Genomic DNA, 18283 nt, shown 5'->3' with positions numbered 1-18283 from the left:
AGATGACAATGATTGGGGATAGATGAATTCTAGGGAGGCAAGCTGGCATTGATTCTTCCCATGTAAAATGGGGGTCCTTACATGAATGCTTGTTATGATAATAACCACTATGACAGACGGAGTAATGCCTCAGATTTTGATCCACAAGACAAGAAGAAAGAAGGAATAATCACATCAAACAAGAACTCTGAATTTTACGGGGTTCGGAGGTGAGCCTCCTCTGTCCATGGGTAACGCCAATCAGTAGCTTCACTAGATGTGGAGAATATTACAAAGATCTCACCCCACCCAAGAGGAAACAAATCCCCTTTATAAGAACACTCAACCTCTCTCTATATTTCTCCCCCAAGACCTCTCTTAGATTCTCTCTCTAAGAAGCTCTCTCATCAGGATTCTCCAAACAATAGAGAGGGACCTCCTATTTATAGGAGTTAGAGACCGTGTGGCTGTCACGTTAGGGGGGAGGCTGATTCCACATGAGAAGCAAACTCCTCAAGTCTAAGTTCTGCTGGGACTTCTTCCGCATCCGTTGCATGGGAGTCAAACTCCCAATCTGAGTGAGATTCTGAAGATGAGGCACACACACAACAATTCTCCTCTTGGCTCATCTTCCCAAGCTGCATCTAGTACCAAGTTCTACCACGATCACCGTAACCACCAATGCCCTGCTAGGGCCACCTCATGTTCTCTACAAGCCGATCAAGTCCAAATAGTGCTTGAACTTCTCTGAAGGAATAATCTTTGTCAGCATGTCTGCATTCAAATAATTCAAATCATTCACATCAAGTATTGCAATACATTCAAATCATTCGCATCAAGTATTACAATACATTCAAATAATTCAAATATAAGAACATCAAGTATTGCAATACAACTCATTCATTCGCATCAAGTATTACAGTACATTCAAATAATTTAAATCATTCACATCGAGTATTGCAATACATTCAAATAGAGGTTTGTATTACAAGATTTTGCTCACTAGCTTGAGAATTCTTCATCATCACTTGTTTGACTTTCATATTCTTTTTCTTCTTCTTTATCTTCATTGTTTGCCCATCCACTTGGTATATCATTTGGATCACATTTTTCTATAAATGTTTCATTGATCAATGGAGATATGACATGCATATCATACGCAACATCACGACCATAAGAGAAGTCATAGATATCATCTGATTGATAATAATCACTATCTTCAGCTAACTTGACTTCCTGTAACTGATCATACTCATGATATAGTTTGAACTTCACCTTGCAAACTGCCCACCATTCATTTCTATCTGACTTTTTTGTACTTGGATATGAAGTATAATAAACTTGTTGAGCTTGCGAGGCTAATATGAATGGTTCATATGTTCCAAACCTTGATTTTATGATTCACCTCCACAATGCCTGAGGCTTTGTCGAGTCTTGTTGCAGTTGGATCAAACCAATGACACTTGAATAAAGTTACCCTATTATTTACGCCTAAGTAAGTCAACTCCATTATTTTCTCTATAACACCGTAGTAATCATGTTCATTTTCACCGTAGCTGCTACCCTTGACACACATGGCACTATTCATCATTGATTTGTTTATACCGTAATCTTTTGTATGGAATCGATAACCATTTACAATGTACCCATTGTAACATTGCACAACTTTGGTCGGACCATTTTCTAAATCACATATTCCTTGATCTTTAACATCACCGTGATGAACCTACACACAAACATAAACAATGATTATGATCACGACCAATTAAGTAACTTAGTGTTGTTTACAAGTACACAATTTATGTTAGCATCCTTACCAACTATTTCAACCACTCCACAAACTTAGTTTTACATTCTTTTTGTACTTCTGCATCAGTGAGATGTGAAACTTCTCTTCGCAACTCCAGATCAAATCATCTGCAAACCACAAATACTTATATTACCGAACCATGTATGCACGTATAGAACATAAAAGGATTTATAATTGTGTTGCGTCTACATATACTTACTCGATGTATGGGTCGATCGCTGAGCAATTAAAAAGAATATAGATATGTGCTGCATCATGCTCTCGACCTGTCAAGAGTCTTGATCGACAACTACCAAATGCATGCCCAAGCCCAAGTGGTTGAAATATTGACAGTTTTTCAGCTACAATTACTTGTTCTCCATCATCGTTACGAGGCGGGTATGCGTAACGTGTTGGAATGTGAGGTTCAAAGTACATAGATGAGAAATTTGAAATCTCTTCTAAAGTGTAAGCCTCACAAATAGAGCCTTCTACTCTTGCTTTATTAAAACTTTTTTTTTGAGGTCAAACATGCATCTGTCAAAAATATACATTTCAAATTTGAAATATCTGTCATTGAAGAGACAAATATAAGAAAACATATACCTTTCAAATGAGTACATTCATCGATATTGCACAGGGCCACCAACCCTTAGTTCATATGGCAAATGTATGATCAAATGTTCTATAACATCGAAAAATACTGGCGGAAAAATCTTTTCTAGCAGACAAACAGTGGTGATGACAAAGTTCTTGAGATTCTTTACATCAGATACTACGACTTTCGATGCACAAATATTCTAAAAAATCCACTCAACTCAGACAATACCCCCATATAGGTTTGTCTAACATATCATAGAATGCTAGGGGTATCAATCGTTGCATAAAGATATGACAATCATGACTATTCAACCCATATAACTGTCCATCATCAATCTTCACAGCCCGAACAATGTTAGAGACATATCCATCTGGAAATCTTAACTGTCTCAACCATTGACATACATGCTTTATTTGATCAGGTCCAAGCACATATTTTTCCTTTGGTTTCAGTACTTTGCCATTATACTCTTTAAGTTCCAATTCTGGTCTTTTACATATTACTTTTAAATCCATACGGGCCTTCGGATTATCCTTCGTTTTCCCTTTAACATTAATTACTGTATTGAACACATTATCAAATACATTTTTATTCACATGCATTACATCCAAATTATGTCGTATCAATAGGGTCGACCAATATAGTAGTTCCCAAAAAATAGATTTCTTTGTCCAATTGTGATCCTTCCCAAATCCAAGGAAGGGTGTCAGACTGCGAGCATTTGTTAATACACTTGGAAAGTATCGCAATCTTCTTAAAATCTGTATGCCAGACAATCTTGTGGATAGACCTTCCATTTTAGTTGTGCCTGCTCTAAACACATTCCTTTATCGTCGAAATGGATGGTCGCTGGGTAGAAATCGACGATGACACTCAAACCAACAAGGCTTCCTTCCATGCGTCGATTTAAAAGCTTTGGTATTCTCCATGCAGTACGGACATGCCAACCTCCTCATGTGTGCTCCAACCAGATAACATACCATATGCAAGAAAGTCACTGATTGTTCATAGAACAACGACCTTCATATTGAAATTTTGTTTTTTGTGGGCATCATATATGGTAACACCGTCATCCCACAATACTTTTAGTTCATCAATCAATGACCTTAAATATACATCAAGATTTTGGCCAGGTGAGGTCAGACCAGAGATCAACAAAGACAAGAAAAAATTTGAACGCTTCATACACAAGCTTGGTGGAAGGTTGTATGGAGTTACAAATACTGGCCAGCATGAGTATGAAGTTGATCTACCCCCAAATGGATTAAATTCATCTGTACATAGACCAAGTCTAACATTTCACGCTTCCAATGTGAAGTTCTGACGAGTACGATCAAAGTGCTTCCAAGTTTCAGCATCAACAGAATGTGTGATCTTATCTTCATCGTGTCGAACTTTATTTGCATGTCATCTCATGTGTTTAGCTGTCCTTGAAGACATATACAATTGTTGCAATTTAGGAGTGATAGGAAAGTAGCGGAGCGACTTGTATGAAACTTCCTTTGATCTTGTACTACCATTGCCTCTTGTCTTTGGCTTGAACCAAGGATGCCCACATGACAGGCATGATATATTGTTTTTCTAATCCTTGAAATACAACATGCAGTGATTTGGACAAGCATCAATCTTTTTATACCCCATACCTAGAGCGTTGACCATAACTTTTGCACGATAGAAATTTTGTGGCAATTTCTCATCTTTGGGCGACATACTCTTCATAATCATGCACAAACGGTCAAAACATGATTGACTCAAATTATACTTGGACTTCAAATTCATTAGTTGAAGAACTGCAAACAAGATAGTGTGACTCTCGTAACCGTTCCAAAGTTTCTCATCAGCATCTCTAAGTAAATCATAAAATCTACTAGCTGCATCGTTTGATGATTCTTCATCTACTGCAGTTCTTATATCACTAGGACTCATAGCAGAACCCAGTTCTGTTCCTGCAGCATCAAATATCAAATCCATATATGGATTATCGTGCACCACATTCACCCATGCATTAAAATTGTTTCTAAATTCCTCTCCATGAAACGCCCAATTCTGATAATCACTCACAAAACCCTTCCTGTATAGGTGATGTCTAACACCATGAGGTTCTACAAATCAATTATTCTTACAAATCTTACAGGAACACCTAATCCGACCTTTGGGATCCATTGTACTGACACTTTCCATTGCAAATTCAATAAAACTTTCAACACAATCCATATATTCATGCGATAACTTATTGTTAACTATCATACGGTACATTCATTCACGGTTTGCAGTCATTTTGTCGTATGATGTTATGAATAGTATCCTAACCAGTTAAAAGAGAACCATTAGAATGCTATGATGGAGAAAATATCAAATTTATCATGCAATATATGATGACATACAATCACAAGAATTATGATGCATACATTGATAACTTAATATTTTCATGTGCAAACTATTCATGACATGATACATTCATTTGAAGCATGCTTTCATTATACAATTTAACATGAAAGTCATTATCAAATTGAAAGTAACTACATGCAAGCATGAATACAATCACATCAAACATTGTAATATATCAAAATCATTCATATCAAACAAATGTCAAACATGTACCTGCAACAAACACACTTCAATATCCTGTTAACTATTACCATGCCTAGCATGAAAGCCGTACTCCAAAAATAAGAACACTTCTATTCTCATACATTAAAATCATGCTCAGCATGATCTCCAAACGCCAACAAAGCAGTCCTAGATATCAACAATTACGTGAGTGTGCGAACAATAAAGTGTTACATCCAATAAATTAAATAACATGTGATGCGCTTACATCACTTACTCACCACGGGTATTTACCCGATTTGCATTGTTTTTGTCACTTACTTATCACGAGTGGCGAGGCACAAGCGGGTTTCGTTGAGAAATTTGCAAGAGACACTCTGTTAAAATGAAATCACCACCTGCCAAAAAAAAATCAAGGCAAGGTCGCCCTCCTGCCGGAAAAGCAGAGGGTTGGGGGGCAACCCCCTGCCCGAATAAAAAAATGGCAGGAGGGCATCCCCCTACCGAATAAAAAATGAGGCATGAGAGCGACCCCTACCAAAAAAAACAAACGAGGTAGGGGTCGCCCCCCTACCGAAAAAAAGAGGCATGGGAGTGACCCTCTGCTCGAATAAAAAAAATGAGGCAGGGAGGCGACCCCCTGCCGAAAAAAAAAAATAATAAGGCATGGGGGCGACCCTCTGCCTGAATAAAAAAATGAGTCAAGGGGGCGACCCCCTGCCGAAAAAAAAAATGAGGCAGGGGGCCGCCCCCCTGCCGGAAAAAAAAAGTGGCAGGAGGGCGACCCCCTGACGGAAAAGCAGGGGGTGACCCTCTGCCTGAATAAAACAATGAGGCAGAGGGGTCGACCCTTGCCCGAATAAAACAAAAAGGCAGGGGGTCCACAACCCTTGCCGGGAAAAACAAAATGCGGCAAAGGTCGCCCCCCTGTAGGAAAAAAACAAACGAGGCAGGAGGGTCGAGCCCCTGCCGGAAAAAACAAAATGCGGCAGGGGGCGACCCCCTGCCGGGAAAAATAGAATAAGGGAGGGGGTTGCCCCCCTGCTTGAAAAAACCAAATGCGGCAGGGGGCGTCCCTCTGTCGGAAAAAATAAAACGAACACGGAAGGGGGTGACCCCCTGTCAAAAAAAATAGAACGCGGCAGGGGGTCGCCCCCCTGCCGAAAAAAACCAAATGCGGCAGGGGGCGACCCCCTTGCCGGAAAAAAATAGAAGGGGCAGGCAGGGGGCGACCACCCTGCTCGGAAAAAAAATTACTTGCAGCGGGCAGAGTGCGAAAGGCGGGGTGTGACGGGCGGCGGACCGGGGAGCGACGGGCGGCAAGACAGGGAGTGCATCGGTCGGCGCGGCGACGGGCCAGGCGGAACGAGGGGTGATGGGTCGGGGAGTGCGCCGAGCAGCGGAGGAAAGCGTCGGGCCGGGCGGAACGAGGGGCAACGGGGCGACGGGCCGGGGAATGCACCGACCAGCGAAGGAAGGCGTCGGGCGGTGGGGGAAGGCATCAAGCGGCAGAGGGCGGGAGAAAGAAAACAGGAAAAAGGCTTTAGTTAGGGATTTACGCAAAAATTAGTGATGGCTTTGGCGACAGACTTATTCCGTCGCCAAGCCATCATAAATTTACAAGAGCCTTTAGCGATGGAATATTTTCGTCGCTAACGTCGTCGCTAGGTAGAAACAGAAATCTTCTGTCGCCAAATCCGTCGTCAATCGTTGTGTTTCTTGCGACAAAAACCATATGTCGCTAATCTATCGCTACGTAGCGACATATGGTTTTTGGTCGCTACATCCGTCAATATTATAAATCGTAGCGACAGATTAGATTCTCTCGCTAATCCGACGCAAAGTTGCGACGGAAAAAATTCGTCGCTAATATTCGTCGCTACATCGCATTTTTCTTGTAGTGTTCACACCCTGTGTCTATGCATGTCCTAAGAAAATGCATTTCTTTGCCCTTGGCTCTAACTTGTCACCAGTGATATAAGCATATGCAAGACAACTGAAAACTCTAAAGTGAGAGTAATAAGCAAGAGAACCAGACCATACCTCCTTGGGAGTTTTCAACTCTATGGATGTGGACGAAAATCTATTCACCAAGTAGCAAGTTGTGTTGACAGCCTCAACCCAAAATGCCTTTGACAGACTTGCCTAAGACAACATACTTCTCATTTTTTCTAAGAGTGTATGTTTATTTGTTCTGCAATATCGTTCTGTTGTGGTGTTTCCACTATAGTGCGATGTCGAACGATACTCTTGCTCTTGCAGAACTCATGAAACTCTTTCAAGCAAAACTCTATACCATTGTCAGTATGGAGGTGTTTGATTTTTTTTTTCTAGTCTGCCTCTCAATCAATGCCTTTCAGTGCTTTAAAGTGATAAACATCTCACTCTTTTCCTTCAAAAAATATAACCAGACCTTCCTTGAGAATTCATCAATAAAGGTCAACAAATAACTTGATCCTCCCTTCGAGACAACTAGAGCAGGACCCCAAAAGTCAAAGTGGATATAGTCCACAATGCCCTTAATCTTATGAACGGTTGTACTGAATTTCACCCTACACTGCTTGTCAAACACACAATGCTCACAAGAATTCAGCTTTCCAGTCTTCTAACCAGCAAGAAAACCTTTCTTGCTCAACTCCATCATGCCTCTTTCAATCATGTGGCCTAGCCTCATTTGCCACAGTTGGATAGGATCATCTGAACTTCATGCCACATTGGCACTACCCATCATGGTGCTGCCATGTAGATGATAGAGGCCACCAACTAGCTTCTCTTTCATCACAATCAATGCACCTTGGGAAACCTTCAAGATTCCATTCTCTGTTGTGAACCAGTATCCATGCACATCCAGAATACTCAAGGAGATCAGACTCTTCTGTAGTTCTAGAATATGTCGCACCTCCAGTGTTCTGATGACATTGTCAAGTATCTTGATTTCAATTGTACCAATCCCAACAACTGCAATAGTTCTATTGTCTCCCAAGGTTACAATACCACTACTCATTGAGGTGTAAGTAAAAAACCACTCCCTATGGGGACACATATGGAAGGTACAACCAGAATCAAGTATCCAGTCATCTACAATAGTGCTAGTAGAGACCCACAAAACAGTCTCGTCGTCAATAGTCTCCTCTTGAACAACATTTGCTACATCAGTAGAAGACTCCTCCTAGATCTTGTCTTTTCCTTTTAATTTCAGACAGTCTTTTTGGATGTTCCCTCTTTGATTGCATTCATAACACTTGACCTTTTTTGCTAATTTAGATTTTGATTTTGATCTGCCCTTCTTGACAGACTCCTTTTTCTCATTTCTACCTCTCACCGTCAGGCCATCTGCCCGATCTTTGCCATGAGTTTCTAACACACGTTGTTTCAATTCCTTAGAGTTCAAGAAAGCTTTAACATCTTCTGCAGAGATATCATCTCTTACATATAGTAAAGTATCAATGATATGCTCATACTAAGGAGGTAATGAACAAAGGAGTATAAGAGCCTGGTCTTCATCATCAACTTTCACATCAATATTTTTAAGATCCATAATAATCTTATTAAAGTCGTTCACATGATCAGCATAAGGAATACCTTCTTTCATATGAAAAGTAAACAATCGCCGCCTCAAGTACAAGCAGTTTGTGAGAGACTTCGTCATATACCTTGACTCGAGCTTAAGCCAGAGCTTCGCTGGGGTGTCTTCATCAGTAACTTCTCTTAACACATCATCCGCCAAGCATAGATGAATTGTCAAAAGAGCACGCTCCATGTACTCTTCTTTCTCTTTATCCTTCCACATGACCGATAAAGCCTCCTTGCCTTTAACTGCCTTGCTCAACCCCTACTGGACCAATATGGACTGCATCTTTAGTCGCCAGATGTTGAAATCCTTTATCTTTTTCATCGAACACTTCAATGTCAAACTTCGTTGCCGTTGCCAACTTTACAACCATCAACAACACAGATCAAACCCTAACCGGGCTCTAATACCAGTTTGTTATGATAATAACCACTATAACAGACAATAATGCCCCAAATTTTGATCGACACAACAAGAAGGAGAAGGAATAATCACATCAAACAAGAACTCAGAATTTTACGTGGTTCGGAGGTGACCCTCCTATGTCCATGAGCAATGACAATTAGTAACTTCACTAGATGTGGAGAATATTACAAAGATCTCAACTCACCCATAAGAAAATAGATCCCGTTTACAAGAACACTCAAGCTCTCTCTATATTTTTTCCCCAAGACCTCTCTTAGATTCTCTCTCTAAGAAGCTTTCTCATCGGGATTCTTCAAACAATAGTGAGGGTCCTCCTATTTATAGGAGTTAGAGACCGTCTGGCTGTCGCATTGGGGGGACGTTGATTCCACATGGGAAGCATACTCCTCATGTTTGAGTCCTACTAGGACTTCTTGCACATTCGTTGCATTGGAGTCAGACTCCCAATCTGAGTGGGATTCTGAAGATGAGGCACACACACAACAATGTCGATGACCAACGTGACTGGAGTCTGAATTAGGTGCAATCACATGGCATAATTTTTGTGCATTAAGCCCCTGATCGCCATCCATTAGGTCTTGGGCCCCACACCTGACAGGCCTTGTGCCAAGATGGAGGGTGATCAGGTGCTTAATGCACACATTTTTGAGCCATGTGATTGCACCTGATCTTTTCACAACGTAACTCCATACCATACTGACAAAAGTTAAAAATGGCAAAATCTTGTTAGGCAAAAAACTCGGGAGATTTTGAATTTTTTTATAAATCTCACATTTTTTGGCAAAATCTCAGAAATAAAAAATAAATACAAAATATAAAAATCTAAATTTTATAAGAAAATATAAATAAAACATATTTAAAAATAAAAATATTGGATTTTTCACAATAAATATATTTTAAAAATATAAATATCGTGAAATTTATCACAGTTTGAAAATCTCGAGAGAAATTGCCATTCTAAACTTTCAGGCATTTTTTCGTGATATATCAGCGAGATTTTTATTAATTTCACGATATTTGTCACAAAGCTCCATACTTAGGGATATAGGGGACTAGTTCTTCATTTGTTATGCGACACTGAATGAGTTATTTTTCTTCTTCTTCTTTTTAAATTATTTTTTTGTTGTTTTTCATAAAACTAACCTTGCAGATGTGATCGACATGATTTGATTAGTGAGTATCAGTTCTTGGATTGTCCGACTATGACTTGTAGACATAATTTATGAGAATCCAAAGATCACAACCTACAATTTGCAATATTTTCTCAGCTCATAAAATCACATATTTTAATAAAAAAACACGATCCAACAAGTGCTGTTTTTTAGCATTTGGTTCATGTTAAAACTATCCAAGGTTGATTGGGTCAACTGGCACTTATTGATTTCTTGTCATTCTTTGACAGCTCAATATATATATATATATATATATATATATATATATATATATATATATATATATATATATATATATATATATATAATTCAAAACTCATTTCTCACTAAAAACATTGTAGATCAATCCATAAGATTTAATTTATAAAAAAACTCTAAAACTTATGGTTTTCAGCTCAATAGTTTCATATAATTTAGTGCCTTCAATAGCACCATATATATATATATATATATATATATATATATATATATATAGAGAGAGAGAGAGAGAGAGAGAGAGAGAGAGAGAAGGGGGTGAAAAGAAGTGTATTCTCGGGTCACGGGTCTGGAGATCCAGACCCGTGATCATTAACGTGTCATTAATGGCACTGTGTGTAATTTATACTTTTGTAAAAAGGGTACTTTCGTACCCTAGTCTTATACTTTATGTGTTATTATATATGATATCATACAGCAGCCGACTCCTCGAATTGGGTTTATCGGCTTTTTTCTTCATTCTCTGCTATCTCTCTCTCTCTCTCTCTTTCCCTGTCTCTCAGCTCTCACGAGTGGATTAAAACCTAACATGGTATCAGAGCATCGCTACAGCTGAAGCTGAAATCGATCCATAAAGGTACGTCTGAGATCCCTTTCTCCTCGATATTTGTTTTCTTCTTAAGTCAAGAAAAAATACCTTTGTTTTCCCCAATCTCGTCTGCATCTCGTCTTTCTCTATCTCGTGGTTTTGATTTTGATCACCTCTTTTCTTTTCTGATTTCTCCAATCTTCTGGTTTCTCCTCTTTCCCAATCTCGTGGTTTCCCCTCTTTCCCAATCTCGTGGCCTGTTCCATTTTCCCAATCTCGTGGTTTCCCCTCTTTCCCAATATCGTCTGCACCCAAGAGCATGTGTTAGTTCAGTTAGTGCCCTTATATCACCTCTGTTGCCTCTATTTGTGCAAGAGTACAAGGTTGACTGGATATTGCTTGTTGTGCCACAAAAGAAACTTTATTTCTTCTCCTCTTGTCTGAGTTACCCAGTTGAATATCTCTTCATTCTGTTTTTCATATATTCTGCTAGTTGTCTTTGATCACAGCAGCTGAATATAGGTCGCACAATCGGGTTTTATTTTGTTTCAGCCACCTGCTTTTCGTTTCACAGTGTGAATTCATATTCACGATTTTTTAATTTCTGCTTTTCGTTTCACAATCCAATATTCAATCACTTATGAAAATCAGAAATCTGACAGATTTTTTTTTTAATTTCTGCTTCAAATTCAGCCACTGTCGTCGGCCATTGATCTGAATTAGTTTCTAAAAAAAAAAAAAAAGGGTTACAGAAATTGTAGACAGACTGTGCCAAACACATTCTTAACACTGTAAACCATGGATTCATTTCCTAGTCAGTCGGTTCTTTCTTCAAGTTTCCTCAGTCAACTCGTATCTGAAAAATTAAACAATGGTAATTTCTTGACTTGGAAGAGACAAATCATACCCTTTATTAGGAGTCAGGATCTTTCTGGACATCTGGATGGATCTATTCCAGTTCCTCCTGAATTCATATCACAAGAAGAAAGGGACAATAAAGGGGAACCTACTACAGTATATGTTAGAAATCCTGAATTTGTGGCTTGGATGAAAAGAGACCAAGCGCTTGTTGCTTATATCACATCTACACTGTCACAAGAGGTACTTGTAGCAATTCCAGATGATTGTACTGCCATGCAACTTTGGAACAGACTTGTTCAGACATACTCACAGGTTTCTCAGGCCAGGATTATGTTTCTTAAAAGAGAATTCCAAATGTTAAGAAAGGATTCCATGACCATCATGGAATACTTGAACAAAATGAAGGTTATCACAGATCAACTTGCAGTTGTTGGAAGTACAGTAACTGATAAGGATTTGGTACAACAAACTCTCAGTGGATTGGGACATGACTATCATATGATTGTTACTTCATTGTTATGTTTACCTGAGCTCCCCAACTTTGAAGATCTGCGTGCAAAATTGTTACAATATGAGATGAACCTAAAGGGGTTTTCTGAAGAATCATCTATGCATACTGGGGCACAAGAAGTTCTTGCTACAGGGGTTACTTATGCACGAGGACGAGGAAGCTATGATATCAAGAGAAAGGGAGCACAAGGGAGAAGTGGTCAAGGAAGTCGTGGATTATTGCCTACACCCAACACATATACCAATCCACAAAGATAGAGGCCAATTCCTACCTGCTTTCTGTGTAATAAAAAGGGGCATATCAAAGCTAACTGTTGGTTCAATCCCCTAAATAAAGGAAAATCAACACAAACTGAAGCAAAAAGAGGCACAGACAATACAAGGACCAACGAAGAAGTAAAGGAGTTATTGTTGTCAGCTTTAGCAGAATTGAATCTGAAACAAAATGAGCAAGGTACTTGGTACGTGGACTCTGGCGCGGCGACTCACGTTACTGGTGATGCAGGTAAGCTCATAAAACTTGTTCCTTACATTGGTAAAAGCAGTATAGTTACTGGAGATGGATCACACCACTCTGTCTCTCGTATTGGAAACTCCATTATACCCCTGTCCGAATCTTCTATCAATCTTTCAAAAGTCCTTTATGTTCCTGAAATCAAGAAAAACATTGTTTCAGTTTCTAAACTTGTTGATGATATCAAAGCCTCAGTTGAATTTACTCCCTCTTCTGTTCTTGTCAAGGATCTCTGCACGAAGGAGACGTTCGCTAGAGGAAAACGACAAGGCAATATGTATGTCTTTCAAGAAGATCCTTCAGCACATATTCGCTTTGCAGATCCAAACTTGAAGCTCCAATCATCGTTGCCTTCTGAAAATTCTACTTGTGTCTTTAGTGTCTCTGAAATCAATAAGCCAAATCTTTGGCATGATCGTCTAGTTCATTGCAGTAGTAGTTTCATTGAAAAGCTTGTTTCAAATAACCTCATTCCTAAGTCAAGTTTAAGAATGAATGTCGATGACAACAAATGTTCTAGTTGTCTCTTATGTAAGAGTCATGTCTTACCGTTTCATTCTATTAATAAAAGAGCTTCAAGACCTTTTGAGACTATTTGTTTTGATGTTTGGGGGCTTGCTCCATTTGCTTCCATATCTGGAACAAGATGTTACCTTTTGTTTGTTGACAGTTATTCTCGTTATTCTTGGATATTTTTCATGAAACACAAGTCTGAGACCTTCAAGTTGTTCCGAAACTTCCATTCCTTTGTCAAAAACCAATTTTCTGAAAACATCCTTAGTTTCCAATGTGACGGAGGCGGTGAATTTTCTTCCATTGACTTTACTAACTTTCTCCAAAGTAATGGGATAAAGAAAAAGGTGTCTTGCCCACACACACCTCAGCAGAATGGGATTGCTGAAAGAAAGCATCGCCATATTGTTGAGAGTGCGATGAGCATGATGCATGACAACAGTCTCCCGATCACCTTATGGACAAAGGCTTTTCATTCTGCAGTTCATGTGATAAATCGTTTGCCCATGACTATTTTGGAAAACAAGTCTCCTTACTTGTGTCTTTTTGGTGTACATCCCAACTATCATGATTTGCATGTGTTTGGTTGTTTATGCTATGTTCATGTTGATAGTTTAATGAGACATAAGTTTCAGGACAAGGCTCTGAAGTGCAGGTTTGTGGGTTATGCTGATGACTATAAAGGGTACAGGTGCTATGATCCAGTGAGCAAGCGCATCAAAATATCAAGAAATGTCATATTCGATGAATTGAATTTTGATTGTCGATATACTAGTTCTTCAGAATCAAAACCTGAAGTTGAGGCTTATCATCCTTGGTTGAATTATGAACTTCTCCCCGGAACTAGTGAGGTTTGCTCCAACTGTATTCAAAAGAATAAGGAATCTATGTCTGCAGATGAAGTGGTTGCTCATGAAAATACAGACCCAACTTCGAATCCACAAAGGTATAAAGGTCTTGTCTACGCTCGACGAGAAAGAGAGCCACCCACCATAGTTAATTCAGACATGGACATATCCTCTACATCCAACATTGCTGATTATAGAAGATCCACCCGTACTCGTCATCCAATTGAAAGATGGGTCAGTTATGAAAATTTCTCATTGGATTTTCAACTCTTTCTAACAGCCTTGAATAAAGAAAATGAACCCACAACGTTCTCTCAAGCATCAAATTCCAGAAGATGAATTGAAGCAATGAATGAGGAGATGGAAGCTCTACATGAATGTGGTACGTGGGATGTTGTATCAAGACCACCTGACAGAAATGTTGTTGATTCGAAATGGGTGTACAAAATAAAGTATAAACCAGATGGGTCTATAGAGCGATACAAGGCGAGACTTGTAGCCAAAGGTTTTACACAGGAGCAAGGACAGGACTATGATGAAACTTTTAGTCCAGTGGTGAAGATGGGAACAATCAGGATTATACTTTCTTTAGCTATTGAACATCAATGGACCATTAGCCAACTTGATGTGAAGAATGCCTTTCTTCATGGAAATTTAAGAGAAGAAGTATACATGAAACAACCCACTGGCTACGCAGAAGGTGATCCTACAAAATATGTTTGCAGACTAAAAAGGGCGATATATGGATTGAAGCAGGCATCTCGATCTTGGTTCGACAGTTTCTCTGTTGAAATTCAAAAATATGGTTTTAAGAAATCTCTTCTTGACCACTCCTTATTTATCTTTAAGAACCAAGACACAATTACTCTGTTGTTGATATATGTAGATGATATCATCATCACTGGTAATTCCAATGAGCACATTAAAGAAGTGAAACATCTCTTGAATCAAAGGTTCAAAATGAAGGACCTTGGCAAGCTACGATACTTTCTTGGAGTTGAAGTCGACAGTACATCTGAAGAGATGACTCTCACCCAACATAAGTATACCATTGATGTTCTAAATAAAGCGGGTATGAAAGACTGCAAGCCCTTGAGCACTCCTAGTGTCCTTCATCAAAAGCTTAGGTCTCAAGATGGGGATCCATTTGATAATCCCACACAGTATCGTAGCATAGTAGGTATGTTACAATATCTCACCTTTACTCGTCCAGATATAGTCTACTCGGTGAATCAAGTCTCTCAGTTTATGCATGCACCATGTGAAGGGCATATGGAAGCAGTTAAACAGATACTTAGATACCTAAAGGGAACTGTTGGGGATGGCCTCATATATCAGAGAAAGACAAATGGGCAAAATGCACATGAGATCACTGCTTATTCTGATGCGGACTGGGCAGAAGATCCAGATGAACGCAGATCGGTATCCGGCTATTGTGTGTTTGTTGGGATGAATTTAGTTTCTTGGAGCAGTAAGAAACAAAAGGCTGTTGCCAGATCCAGTACAGAGGCTGAATATAGGTCAATGACAGAAGCCACTGCTGAAGCTACTTGGATTAGACATTTACTGACAGAAGTAGGGGAATCGATCTCTCGATCACTGCTTTTGTGTGACAACCAGAGTGCCATTAGTATGTCTTTTAATCCAATCCATCACAGTCGTGCCAAACATATTGAAATAGATCAGCATTTTGTGAGACAAAAGGTTGAAGAGAAAGAGATTGAGCCTGAATTTGTACGAACCACAGATCAGGTGGCGGATATATTTACAAAAGGGTTGACGAAAGATAGATTTTGGATGTTAAAAGGCAAGTTGTTCATGGTCCAAGATCATACACAACTTGAGGGAGGGTGAAAAGAAGTGTATTCTCGGGTCACGGGTCTGGAGATCCAGACCTGTGATCATTAACGTGTCATTAATGGCACTGTGTGTAATTTATACTTTTGTAAAAAAGGTACTTTCGTACCCTAGTCTTATACTTTATGTGTTATTATATATGATATCATACAGCAGCTGACTCCTCGAATTGGGTTTATCGGTTTTTTTCTTCATTCTATGCTATCTCTCTCTCTCTCTCTCTCTCTTTCCCTGTCTCTCAGCTCTCACGAGTGGATTAAAACCTAACAGGGGGGGGGGGGGGGGTTGGAAGGAAGAATTCATGGCGTGTGTGTAAGAAAAACATTAAAGGCCAAAAGCTCTCTCCAAAGTGATCACGAGGAACAGGTGGGAACAGATGGAGACTTGTTCAGGTAATATTCTAATTTATAAAAAGCTAAAAGAGTGGAAAGGTGCACAAACCACTTGAACCTCTCAAAATACCATTATGTGAAAAAGAGTGTGTTGCACACACTATTCCTACCCTCCACTGAAGAAATGGACAGTAGAGATGAGGGAATGCACCATCACTGGGCCCCCACAAAAGAAGCTGCAGGTTGCATGCTGAATCAAGGTGCATGTTGGTGCAAGCGATTTGTTCTTCCACAATGACCAACATGTCCCTCAAGAGTCTCAGTGACTTGGTCAGTTGGTTGCAAGAGTAACGTCAGTTTTGTACCGAGTGTGGTTGTGAAGAATGAGCATATAATGAAAAATGAATAAAAATAAATGAGTGGATACAACACTGAATGCGTGCACAGAAGCGGTGAGAAAAAATCTTGATTGCACGGAAATCCCTCCAACCCCTCACTAAACTTAATCACTCTTTAATTACCAAAATCAACCACTCTTTACTATAACGACCATCATAAACTAAAGCGCGTTGCAGTCTTCCCTTTAATTAAGCAAATTAAGAAATGATATGCAACATTTCAAACTCGTTGTGGTATACATTGACTTGGTGAACCCACTAGGCTCACGTTGGTCAGGTTTAGGACCTTGACAAAATTTGGTCAAGCTCACATTGCTTTGTGATTCAGATTGGTTCGGACCGAGCCAAAATGAATATAAAATCATAAGGTGGTATAAATAACAAAAAAAAAGAATATGCATGTTTATGTTATGGAATCAATTAAGAACGTAATTGTAACGCTCCTAATTCATGCCTTTTCCTACCCGAAAAAGTTAGCCACTGTGACTTCCTGCTTTCTTGCTGGAACAGTTGACAGTGGGTGTGGGGAAACCGAACACCCCAAAATCATGACTCACAGCTCTCTCTCTCTCTCTCTCTCTCACACACACACACACACACACACACACACACAAATACATACATTGAACAGAGTACTGTAATACCTCTAATTCTGTTGAACAAAAAAAGCCCAACCAAAAGAAACAAACAGATATTAATCAAATGTAAAGAGATGAAGTGTTATCGATGAAGAAAAATTGATGGTCTTCATCAATGGGTGGAGGTTCGTTCAGATCAAAGAGAAGGAAAGGACTGTTGTTGGCTACCTTCGTTGTGTCCTTCCTCTTCTCCCAATGGCACCTCTTGTGTCCACCCAATGCTTGTCCTGTGGGGAAGAGCTTCTTACAGATGGAACACTCATGATGGGAAGAAGACTTCCTCTTCCTGCTACTGGAGATCACAACTCTACCAACATCCTTCTTCTGCCCTTTACCATCAAAACTCAATGGTTTAAAGCACCCCATCATCAATTCCACCACAGTCTTCTCTCTTTGGCTCTCCTCATCACAGTGTTCTTCTTGTTGCTTACCTTGTTTAGGGTCGCTAGCGAAGCAGCCCTTGATCTTTCTGTGGCTAGCTCGGTGACCGCCTAAAGCTTGGTGTGAGACGAATGACCTGCCACACTTCCTGCATTGATGCTTAGCCTGTGTTGGGGAAGCCTGGTCTGAATCTTCTTCATTGGAGGTCATTGTTCTTTCTGTGGAAGTAAAGTTTTTAGAGGCAGCAGTGTTGGTGTTGGTATTGCCACTACATGAGAGCATGACTAGTAAGTGGGCAGTGTCATATTCTTGAGAGAGAAAGGAGGGAGGAGTGAGAATCTGTGGGTGTCTCTTTCTACCCCTTTTGCCAGTGAGAGACCAAGAGAGGATGGCACTGTGGGGGTCCTTGGACATTGGGGGAGATGGGTTTTTTTGGTTGGTGTGAGGAGAGGAGAGAGAGGGAGAGGAAGAGAGAGAAGGGGAAGGGGAAGGGGAAGGGGAAGGGGAGGAGGAGGTTGTTCGCGGAGTTGTGGGGGGAGTGAGGTCCCTCATGAGAAAG

At 39.9% G+C, this 18283-nt stretch overlaps 1 protein-coding gene across 1 annotated transcript; it reads right to left on the bottom strand.

The window, feature by feature from the left end:
* Positions 1–17403: 17403 nt before the first annotated feature.
* Positions 17404–17934, bottom strand: LOC149839435 (zinc finger protein ZAT2-like). Its single transcript, XM_090004867.1, has one exon. It carries the CDS (start codon positions 17932–17934, stop codon positions 17404–17406), a length of 531 nt encoding a protein of 176 aa, XP_089860993.1.
* Between the last annotated feature and the right edge of the window lie 349 nt (positions 17935–18283).

This window comes from Nuphar pumila, chromosome 4 (genome assembly GCF_984573655.1).
Source record: "Nuphar pumila chromosome 4, dmNupPumi1.hap1.1, whole genome shotgun sequence".
In the NCBI taxonomy this organism is placed as follows: Eukaryota; Viridiplantae; Streptophyta; class Magnoliopsida; order Nymphaeales; family Nymphaeaceae; genus Nuphar; species Nuphar pumila.
This window is presented reverse-complemented; position numbering and strand designations above follow the sequence as displayed.

What these genes read in the sequence shown, in the direction of transcription:
- LOC149839435 (XM_090004867.1), bottom strand. Translation starts at nt 17,934, where the DNA reads ATGACCTCCAATGAAGAAGATTCAGACCAGGCTTCCCCAACACAGGCT.